The following is an 11,919-nucleotide window of genomic DNA, read 5'->3' as shown; positions in this document are numbered from 1 at the left end:
GTTCAGTGTGAGAATAATCCATATATTCATATAGAGGTGTGGCCCGAAATTCCTATCTGTGTGTACTTGCTTGGTTTCAAGCAAGGATGAATGGTTACAAAATAAATCATATTTCTCTTCACCATGTGCAGGTATAATAGAAGAATACAGTACTGTCTATATTTTTAAATGAATAAAAAAAGGCATAGAGACAAATCATGCTCGCACATACACCTGTGTAAATCTGGAATATCCATTAAAGTCAAGGAGTTACTCCAGTTTCACACTGATGTAACAAAGGGTAGAATTTAGTCCACAATTTGGCTACAACTTAATCTGCAGCCCCTCATCTTCCTTGAATTCAATGGGGCTGCTCTAGTGAGAAGGATGAACAAGATTTAGTCTTGCAAAGGAACTTGTTCTGAACTCTTGAAAACCAAATAAAGGACTAAAATACAAGATAGATGCAGTAATTTCACTGTGTCTGCTGGCCGCCAGCAATGGTAATTCTGCCTAGAGTAGGGTGACCAGATAGAAAGGGTGAAAAATCTGCAGGGGGTGGGAGGGGGAGAGGGGGTAATAGGTGCCTATATAAAACCAAGCCTGAATATTGGGATATCTGGTCACCCTAACCTAGAGGAGGACTGCAGTGGCACACGATGCCTACAACACTCTCCTCCACCAGGTATCTGCAGACAAACAGCCCAACCCCCCAAAATGGCATTACCATGGTGGCTGGGGATGTCCCCCAGAGCCTCTCCTGGTTTGATAAAACATAAAGCTGTCTTCCCCTTGTGGACGTGGTGCCCTTCGCTGGCATAGGTAGGTGCAATTTTAGCCTCCCAATGCAAACTCCCGTAACTAATTCACCCATAGCTCCCCTTTTTCTCCATGTATGTACAAAACCAATGAATTTTATCAGAAGAAGCAGATATGCTTGAAAGTCCTGTCTGTGCTAACACAGATTAAAACAGGGTGAGGATGGTGGTGGGGATGGGGAGGTTGTGCAATTCATTTCCAAGTTTGATAAGCAGGAATGTCTCTTGCTTGGCTGAATTCATAATCTATAAAAGATAGCCTAGATCCTGTTCTTTGCTTTGCCATCTCATATCTCTGCATGGGTTTTCTCATAAAATCGGTGGAAGCACAGGCACCCTAGCTGGTTTTACAAGCTGCACAAGGATGGGCTGGTAGCATATGTAAGTGTAGGGTTCGGTTTGAGGATTTTTCTCCACCAGGGTGTCAAGTCTCAAAAAATGCCATTTTCATCTCACTGAAAATATTGTATAAGAAGGTCCTGATGGCATGTGTGGTATTCAGACGTCTGGAAGTTCATATGTGCTTTTTGACACATGCATGTTACAGTGGAGTCCAGCATGAGGATGAAAGAAGCAGAAAAGGAGTAAGGAACCTAAATACTTTGTGGATCTGGGCCTAAGAACCTTTGCAAATAAGTAATTTATGTGAATTTATAAATGTACCAGATAAACTGAGTTCTCATTGGCCTTAGCAATAATTCAGTAGAGACAATATTCACAGTGAGGGTGACTTCATGAACAATTTGTCCTGTGTATCTTCAGTACTGAAATGGTCCCTGCTACCATAATATCTGAGCACCTTACACTCTTTAATGTATTTACCTTCACAGTGTCTATTTGAGGTAGGAAAGTACTAATATCCCCATTTTACAGATGAATAACTGATTCAGAGACTAAGACCCAGACCCTCAATGGTATTTAGGTGCCACACGCCCAATGGGAGTTTGAGGATCTGGGTGTGCCCGACATCACACAGTAAGTCAGTTTCAAAGTAGGCAATTGAATTCCGCCCTCCACAAGCCACCAGACCATTCTTCCTCTCTGTTTAGGAATCAGCTTTAGCTATGTTTTAAAATGACTGGGAAAGGAGACCTGAGTGAGTAATTTGCAGTGAATCATTTGTTTTGGTGAATTTAAAACTTGTTGATGTTCACAGATTATTCAGGAGCTATGATTTAGGTTTTTTTTCACTATGCATAACTGTTTGACAAACATTCCCTGGGAATAGATTTCAGCCTATGGATTGCTTGCGGACTCATTCAAGCAGTTTTGGAGTGCTGTGGCCTTTGGGCCTGAGTCACAGGGCATTGTTTCTGGTCTCTGATTAGATAACCTAACTTTTATAAATGGGAAGCACAGCTAAAAAAAATCATTGGATCTTTGATTCCCTCAGGGAGATGGTGGGGAGCAATTCAGGGCTGAAGGTTCCTCAAGTGATAACTATACCAAGGAAATTTTAGAATATTTTCTTCTTTCCCTCTAGAAGGTAGGTTGTATTGGGTTGTATGTAGGGACCTGTATTTAAAATACCTGAGTTGCTTCCTGAATCAGAGGAAGAGAGAAAGCTATGAACTAGGGATGAAATCTTGGTCCCATTGAAGTCAATGGGAGTTTTGCTATTCATTTCAACAAGGCCAGGATTTCACACCAGATTTATTATCTGCCCTTCATAAGGGCTGGTGCACAACCACACTGCCCCATGAGAAACACCGGACAGATTGTGCCTCAGTAGGTGGTATCTCTCCTCATTCTGCTCAGTGCATAGATAGTCAGAACAGATTGCTCTTCCCAGGGTGCCAGCCCCACTCCATGCACTAGAACAGAGGGGTGGTGGGGTCAAGGCCCTACCTCCTCCCCACCTGTCCTTGCTCCCTTTTTGGTTACTTCCTTCTAAGGGGAATAAGAGTGAGCATTCCCAACAACTACTTTTGTGGGGATAAGGGCATTTTGCCTGGCTTCCAGCCCCCTCCTGTCCTCTTAGGACCTCTCACAATCTGGTCTCCCTTTTTCATGTCACAGTCACAAAAAGTAATTGTAGTTGCATGTACTTGTGGGCACCCATCTTTGTCTCCTCTTTGATTAATGCTTTGATTAATGGATTAACAGATCCCCCTGTTGTGCCAACATTAATCACTCTGATCTGATGAGTATCAGCAGCACACATAGTGAATAGCCAACGTAGTCACAGGAAGTGGAGCTTTACAGAGGTTAGCGCTTACCAGCAAGTCATGCTTAGGCTCCAGCTGATGCTAGGGGAACCGGCACACCTCTAACATGAGTGCCACCAGCACAGTTAATCATTACACAGTCCTTCACGCCTGCTCTGCGTACATAGTGATCCGCCATGCAGAAATTTCAGTCTAGCACTCAGTTTATGTGAAAAGAAGAAACATTGTTACTTAGCGAGGGCTCTTTTGATTATGAGGGACAGTGACCACTCTTGTCTGTTCACTAGACTATGAAAGTCATTGGTAGCAAAAAAGGATTCATTTGCAGAGGATTTGTGGCTGGGGGTTTTCTTCTTCTGAGAGAAATCTTGATCATTGATTAGTGATGGTGTTGCCCTGGTGACAGTTGTTCCTGAAGAGCAGGAGAGCCTAAGTATTTTTCATAGTCTGTAAGTTACACAATGTCAAGGTTCCTTCCCCACTCTGAACTCTGGAGTACAGATGTGGGGACCTGCATGAAAAACCCCCTAAGCTTATTTTTACCAGCTTAGGTTAAAACTTCCCCAAGGTACAAACTATTTTACCTTTTGCCCTTGGACTTTATTGCTGCCACCACCAAGCATCTAACAAATATATAACAGGGAAAGAGTCCGCTTGGAAACGTCTTCACTTCCCCCTACCCCCAAAAAATCCTCCCAAACCCTACACCCCCTTTTCTGGGGAAGGCTTGATAAAAATCCTCACCAATTTGCATAGGTGAACACAGACCCAAACCCTTGGATCTTAAGAACAATGAAAAAGCAATCAGGTTCTTAAAAGAAGAATTTTAATTGAAGAAAAAGTAAAAGAATCACCTCTGTAAAATCAGGATGGTAAATACCTTACAGGGTAATCAGATTCAAAACATAGAGAATCCCTCTAGGCAAAACCTTAAGTTACAAAAAGACACAAAAACAGGAATATACATTCCATTCAGCACAACTTATTTTATCAGCCATTTAAACAAAACAGAATCTAACGCATATCTAGCTAGATTACTTACTAAGTTCTAAGACTCCATTCCTTTTCTGTTCCCGGCAAAAGCATCACACAGACAGAGAGAACCTTTGTTTCTCCCCCCCTCCAGCTTTGAAAGTATCTTGTCTCCTCATTGGTCATTTTGATCAGGAGCCAGCGAGGTTATCCTACCTTCTTAACCCTTTACAGGTGAAAGGGTTTTTCCTCTGGCCAGGTGGGATGACATGCCCCCCCCAAATCACAGATAGAGTGAAACGCTGGCTGTGATTTCTTCCTGGAGCTCTAGGAGAAAACAGAGTTAATAAGACACATGCACCTCTAAATATACTACCAAGTATATAAAGACTAACAATATTTTCCACATCTCAAGGACAATTTTAACCAGTTGATTCTGGGAAACTTTTATGGGAGAGTGCATCAGCCACTTTGTTAGAAGCTCCTGAGATGTGTTGGATGTCGAAATCAAAATCTTGGAGAGCTAAACTCCACCAAATAAGTTTTTTGTTATTTCCCATGGTGGTATGAAGCCACTGTAGCGCAGCATGGTCAGTTTGCATGTGACAACGCCGTCCCCAAACATATGGGCATAGCTTTTCCAGAGCGTAGACAATGGCGTAACATTCTTTTTCACTTACTGACCAGTTGCTTTCCCTTTCAGACAGCTTCTTGCTGAGAAACACTACAGGGTGGAATTCTTGATCTGGTCCTTCCTGCATTAAAACTGCTCCCACACCATGCTCGGACGCATCTGTGGTTACTAGGAATGGTTTGTCAAAGTCTGGGGCCCTTAGTACAGGGTCAGACATGAGTGTCGCTTTAAGCTGGTTAAAGGCCTTCTGACACGCTTTGGTCCACTGAATGGCATTTGGCTGTTTCTTTTTGGTTAGGTCTGTCAGTGGGGCAGTGATTTGGCTGTATTGCGGTACAAATCGCTTGTAATATCTGGCCAACCCTAAAAAGGATTGGACCTGTTTCTTTAACTTTGGGACAGACCACTTTTGGATAGTATCCACTTTGGCCTGTAGGGAGTTGATAGTTCCTTGACCCACCTGGTGTCCAAGGTAAGTCACTCTGTTTTGGCCTATTTGACACTTCTTAGCCTTAACAGTTAGTCCTGCCTCCCTTATGTGCTCAAAGACTTTTTGTAGATGTTCCAGGTGTTCTGCCCAGGAATCCAAAAATACGGCCACATCGTCAAGGTAGACAACTGCATATTCTCCTAATCCCGCTAGGAGACCATCTACAAGTCTTTGGAAGGTGGCGGGTGCATTCCGCAGCCCGAAAGGGAGTACATTAAATTCATACAGCCCGACATGTCTTATGAAAGGAGACTCAAGGAGCTTGGCTTGTTTAGCTTAACTAAAAGAAGGTTGAGGGGAGATATGATTGCTCTCTATAAATATATCAGAGGGATAAATACCTGAGAGGGAAAGGAATTATTTAAGCTCAGTACCAATGTGGACACAAGAACAAATGGATATAAACTGGCCACCAAGAAATTTAGACTAGAAATTAGACGAAGGTTTCTAACCATCAGAGGAGTGAAGTTTTGGAATAGCCTTCTAAGGGAAGCAGTGGGGGCAAAAGATCTATCTGGCTTTAAGATTAAACTTGATAAGTTTATGGAGGAGATGGTATGATGGGATAACATGGTTTTGGTAATTAAATATTCATGGTAAATAGGCCCAATGGCCTGTGATGGGATATTAGATGGAGTGGGATCTGAGTTACCCAGGAAAGAATTTTCTGTAGTATCTGGCTGATGAGTCTTGCCCATATGCTCAGGGTTTAGCTGATCGCCATATTTGGGGTCGCGAAGGAATTTTCCTCCAGGGCAGATTGGAAGAGGCCCTGGAGGTTTTTCACCTTCCTCTGTAGCATGGGGCACGGGTCACTTGCTGGAGGATTCTCTGCTCTTTGAAGTCTTTAAACTACGATTTGAGGACTTCAATAGCACAGATATAGGTGTGAGGTTTTTTGCAGGAGTGGTGGGTGAAATTCTGTGGCCTGCGTTGTGCAGGAGGTCAGACTAGATGATCATAATGGTCCCTTCTGACCTAAATATCTATGAATCTATGTGTGGTGAAGGCTGACCTTTCCTTGGTGGATTCATCTAGCGATACCTGCCAGTACCCCTTGGTTAAGTCCAAGGTAGAGATGAACTGGGCCCGTCCCAGTTTCTCTAATAGTTCATCTGTGCGTGGCATTGGATAGTTGTCTGGGCGAGTTACAGCATTTAGCTTACGGTAGTCCACGCAAAAACGTATCTCCCCATCTGGTTTGGGAACTAGAAGCACTAAAGATGCCTATGCACTGCCAGAGGGGCAGATTACCCCCATCTGTAGCATATCCTGGATCTCCCATTCTATAGCAGTTTTAGCTTGAGGAGACACCCGGTAAGGTTGGACTTTAATTGGGTGAGCATCACCTGTGTCAATGGAGTGGTATGCCCATTCAGTCAGTCCTGAAGTGGCTAAGAATGTCGGCGCATAGCTAGTGCACAGCTCCTTGATCTGCTGTCGCTGCATATGCCCAAGGGTCATGGAGAGGTTCACCTCTTCCACGCCACCAGCACTTTTCCCTTCGTAGTAGACACCTTCAGGCCACTCAGCGTCATCTCCTCCCTGGGCTGTAAACTGACAAACCTTTAATTCTCTGGAATAAAAGGGCTTTAGAGAATTAATATGGTACACCTTAGGCTTTCGGTTGGAGGTGGGGAATGCTATGAGATAAGTAATAGCTCACAGGTGCTCCTGAACCGTGAATGGCCCTTCCAATGACGCTTCCATTTTATGGGCCTGGAGCGCCTTTAAGACCGTAACCTGGTCTCCTACTTTGAAGGAACACTCTCTGGCATGTTTATCATAGCAGGCTTTTTGCTCTTTTTGAGCATCTTTTAGGTTTTCTTTAGCAAGGGCTAAAGAGGTTCGGAGGGTGTTTTGTAGGTTTGTTACAAAGTCCAGAATGTTAGTTCCTGGTCAAGGTGTAAACCCCTCCCATTGCTGCTTCACCAACTGTAATGGCCCCTTAACCTCACGGCCATATACAAGTTCAAATGGTGAAAACCCTAAACTGGGATGTGGTACAGCTCTGTAGGCAAAGAGCAACCACTGCAACACTAGGTCCCAGTCATTGGAGTGCTCATTAACGAATTTGCGTATCATGGCCCCCAAAGTCCCATTAAATTTCTCCACCAGGCCATTTGTTTGATGATGGTAAGGGGTGGCAACCAAGTGGTTCACCCCATGAGCTTCCCAAAGGCTTTCCATAGTTCTTGCCAGGAAATTAGTTCTTGCATCTGTGAGGATGTCAGAGGGCCAACCTACCCTGGCAAAAATGTCTGCTAGTGCCTGGCACACACTTTTAGCCCTGGTGTTGCTTAGAGCTACTGCTTCCAGCCATCGGGTGGCAAAATCCATGAAAGTTAGTTTGTACTGCTTTCCTCTGGGTGTCTTTTTCAGAAGAGGACCCACTATATCCACACTACTCGCTGAAATGGAACTTCAGTGATGGGGAGTGGCTGGAGAGGGGCTTTGACCTGGTCTTGGGGTTTTCCCACTTTTTGGCATACCTCACAAGACCGAACATAGGTAGAAACATCCTTGCCCATTCCCTCCCAGTGGAATGACCTCCCCAAACGGTCTTTGGTCCTGTTCACCCCAGCATGGCCACTAGGATGATCGTGGGCTAAGCTCAAGAGCTTGGCCCTGTACTTAGTTGGAACTACCAACTGTCTCTGAGGATGCCAGTCTTCCTGGTGTCCACCAGAAAGAGTTTCCTTGTATAAAAGTCCTCTTTCTACAACAAACCTGGATCGATTAGAAGAGCTGAGAGGCGGTGGGTTGCTCCGTGCCACCGTCCAAGCTCTCTGGAGGCTTTCATCTGCTTCCTGTTCGGTCTGGAACTGTTCCCTTGATGCTGGAGACATCAGTTCCTCATTGGATTGTGGACCGAGGCTTGGTCCCTCTGGGAGCGATGTAGGGGATGGGGCTGTTTCCGTTGATTGTGAACCGCTCTCCGCTGGTGCACTATGTTGGGGTTCAGGCTCCGGCTGAGACTCTGGCGTAGGGTTATTGGCTGCTGCTGGTTCAGGTTTGGTGGGGCCCTCTGGTGTTGGGGTTGCAAGTACTGGATTCAGTGCTGGCAATGGGTCTGGTGCTGGTTGTTCTGCCGGTTCCGGTTCTGGGACTGGCTCTGTCTGGGTCTCTGGGACTGGATCCACTACTGCTGTTGCAGACGTTGGTCTGGGGTCCGGGTCCATCACCTCTGACCAGGTCCTGGTAGAAGTTTCTGGAACAGAGCTAGGCGTGACGGCTTGTTTAGCCTGGCTGCGGGTGACCCTTCCCACCCTCTTGGCTAGCTTCACATGATTGGCCAAGTCTTCCCCCAACAGCATGGGGGTGGGATAATCATCATAGACTGCAAAAGTCCACGTTCCTGACCAGCCCTTGTACTGGACAGGCAACTTGGCTGTAGGCAAATTGAAAGAATTGGACTTGAAGGGTTGAATTGTCACTTGGATCTCTGGGTCGATTAAATATGGGTCCACAAAGGATGCATGGATAGCCGACACTTGTGCTCCGGTGTCCCTCCACGCGGTGACCTTCTTCCCACCCACACTCACAGTTTCCCTCCGCTTTGAGGGTATCTGGGAGGCATCTGGGCCTGAGGACCTCTGGTGTGATTCCAATGCAATGAACTGTAATCTGTTGGGGTTCTTGGGGCAGTTGGCCTTTACATGCCCCGGCTCGTTACATTTAAAACATCATCCAGCTGACGGGTCACTGGGGCAAGGTGGGTTGCTGGAGAACGGTGTGGAGGGACAATAAGGTGTCTGGAGGGTTCCTTGGGGGGTAGTTGGGGCCTTGGGCTGCCCCGGTAGTAGGGTGTGGTCTGAGGTTGTCCCTTCTGGTATCCGCTCCAACTGCGACCAGTTTTTTTCTTTTCTGCCACCTCCACCCATTTGGCTCCAATCTCCCCTGCCTCAATTACAGTTTTGGGCTTCCCATCTAGGATGTATCTTTCTATTTCCTCAGGAACACCCTCTAAGAACTGCTCCATTTGCATTAGGAAGGGCAAATCTTCTGGAGATTTAACACTTGCTGCTGATATCCGGGCATCCCAAAGTTTCACAATGTGGTGGGCATGTCGGGTAAATGACGTGTCTGGTTTCCACCTTAGGGCTCTGAACCGCAGACGGGAATGCTCGGGTGTTAGCCCCATTCTGACTCTTGCCTTGGTTTTAAACAGTTCATACTTGTTCATGTGTTCCTTAGGCATTTCAGCCGCCACCTCAGCTAAGGGTCCACTGAGCTGCGGCCTCAGCTCTACCATGTATTGGTCTGTAGAGATGCTGTACCCAAGGCAGGCCCTTTCAAAGTTTTCTAAGAAGGCCTCGGTATCATCGCCTGCCTTGTAGGTGGAGAACTTCCTGGGATGTGAAGCGGTACCTGGAGAAGGATTGCTATTCTGCTGAGCCTTTGCCTTCTCCATCTCCAGTGTATGCTTCATTTCTTTTTCCCTTTCCTCCATAGCTCTCCTGTGGGCAGCCTCCCTTTCCTCCTCAGCATGCTTCCATTCTTTTTCCTTTGTCTCTATAGCTGTCCTGTGGGCAGCCTCTTCGGCTTTTTCCTTTTCCTCCATTTCTTTTTCCTTTGACTCCATAGCTCTCCTGTGGGCAGCTTCTTTGGCTGTTTCTGCTTTGGGCTCTGTCATGTTTGCCTCTCTGTTTTTAACTAACTTTACACCTGAGAGTTAGAAATAAAACAAACAAAGAACTTGGCCTGTAAAATTTTGCTGTGCTGTAACCGGATACCTATGTTCTCTGATAGTGATTGTCAGCCTACAGAAAAATCCTTTAAAAAAACCCTAACACCTTTGTCTCCAGGCAAATAGACAGAAAACCCCTCTAGTTGCTCTTAGGTAAAAAAAAAACAACTTCTTCAGGTCTGTGAAGACTTGTGAATTTCCCTGCAGGAGGTTAACTACCCTGCCTTTAGGTAGAGAAAACTCCAGCTCACAAAAGACAATTCCCTTTTGTCTCTGCTCTGGCCCCCAAGCAGAGACAAAAAAAACCTCTAACTGCTTTCAGCTGAAAACCAGCTTTCCAGAAGCCCAAAGGAAAAAAAATTTCCTTTTTAAAATCTGTGCTTCTTGTTCAAAAAATCTCAACTTGATCTCAAAATGATTTCAAGTTAATCCTACCGCTTTGCCACCATGTCAAGGTTCCTTCCCCACTCTGAACTCTAGGGTACAGATATGGGGACCTGCATGAAAAACCCCCTAAGCTTATTTTTACCAGCTTAGGTTAAAACTTCCCCAAGGTACAAACTATTTTACCTTTTGCCCTTGGACTTTATTGCTGCCACCACCAAGCATCTAACAAATATGTAACAGGGAAAGAGTCCGCTTGGAAACGTCTTCCCCTTCCCCCCCCCCAAAATCCTCCCAAACCCTACACCCCCTTTTCTGGGGAAGGCTTGATAAAAATCCTCACCAATTTGCATAGGTGAACACAGACCCAAACCCTTGGATCTTAAGAACAATGAAAAAGCAATCAGGTTCTTAAAAGAAGAATTTTAATTGAAGAAAAAGTAAAAGAATCACCTCTGTAAAATCAGGATGGTAAATACCTTACAGGGTAATCAGATTCAAAACATAGAGAATCCCTCTAGGCAAAACCTTAAGTTACAAAAAGACACAAAAACAGGAATATACATTCCATTCAGCACAACTTATTTTATCAGCCATTTAAACAAAACAGAATCTAACGCATATCTAGCTAGATTACTTACTAAGTTCTAAGACTCCATTCCTTTTCTGTTCCCGGCAAAAGCATCACACAGACAGAGAGAACCTTTGTTCCCCCTCCCCCCGCCTGCCCCAGCTTTGAAAGTATCTTGTCTCGTCATTGGTCATTTTGGTCAGGTGCCAGCGAGGTTATCCTAGCTTCTTAACCCTTTACAGGTGAAAGGGTTTTTCCTTTGGCCAGGAGGGATTTTAAAGGTGTTTACCCTTCCCTTTATATTTATGACACACAAATAGAAAGTATTTGATATTACAGGCTCTTTAATCTCGCAGATGAAGACATAACAAGAGGCAATGATTGGAAGAGGAAGCTAGACAAATTCAAATGGGAACCATGATGCAAATTTTTAACAGGGAGGGTAATTCATATTAAACAACTTACCAGAGGATGTGTTCAAGCTGACATCACTTGAAGTCTTTTACATCAAGACTGGATGTCTTTCTAAAAGATAACTGTAGCTGAAACAGAAGCTATGGCCTGTTTTATGCAGGAGGTCAGACTAGATGATTATAATGGTCCCTTGTGGCTTTAAAGTCCTGTATAGCAACCTAGGGCAGTGGTGGTAGTGAGCAGAGAATAGGTGTTTACCATAGTATGTTGCTGACATCAAACTCCCAGAGCATCGCAAAGAAAAGCGGATTGAGGGGAAGAAGTTGGTACTATTAGATTAATAAAAGGTGGCAGTGACTAATACGAATACTGGACATATCCATATTGCTGCCTGTACTGGTGCATGCAAACAACCACGAGCAGTGGAAGACCAGGGTACAGCATGTGGTAAATAGAAGGTGAGAATGAAATCATGGGATTTGAGAGAATTTTTCAGGATACCACTGATCAACCCTGTGTAACTTACCTGATATGCCTGTGCTGAGGCAAGAGCACCAGTTGGATCCAGCAAAGCAACAAGTGCAGAAGAAGGTTGCAGGATCAACGTATCCTCACCACAGCCACTGCAGCGTCCTCCTGCATGGTGTCCCAATGCTGTCACAGCACATTCTAGCCTACCTCCAGCATTTGTTTCTACACCACCAACACCCATATGTCCTCCTCAGTTACCTTCTCTCTATGCTCAAATTCCTGCTCCCTTATGGTCTATAGAGCAATCTATTAGAGCCAAGTGACTGCT

General features: G+C 45.0%; 1 protein-coding gene across 1 annotated transcript; it reads right to left on the bottom strand.

Moving 5' to 3' along the window:
* Positions 1 to 3,939: 3,939 nt before the first annotated feature.
* LOC141981438 (uncharacterized) lies at positions 3,940 to 10,842 on the bottom strand. The gene is made up of 3 exons (XM_074943111.1): positions 10,777 to 10,842; positions 7,792 to 9,729; positions 3,940 to 4,264 (listed from the first exon to the last, which is right to left on the bottom strand). Exon 2 carries the CDS (start codon positions 9,695 to 9,697, stop codon positions 8,717 to 8,719), a length of 981 nt encoding a protein of 326 aa, XP_074799212.1. The 5' UTR covers positions 9,698 to 9,729; positions 10,777 to 10,842; the 3' UTR covers positions 3,940 to 4,264; positions 7,792 to 8,716.
* Positions 10,843 to 11,919: the final 1,077 nt, after the last annotated feature.

Source organism: Natator depressus, chromosome 2 (assembly GCF_965152275.1).
Source record: "Natator depressus isolate rNatDep1 chromosome 2, rNatDep2.hap1, whole genome shotgun sequence".
Classification (NCBI taxonomy): Eukaryota; Metazoa; Chordata; order Testudines; family Cheloniidae; genus Natator; species Natator depressus.
Note: the sequence above shows the minus strand (reverse complement) of the source record. Positions and strands in the feature narration are given on the sequence as shown.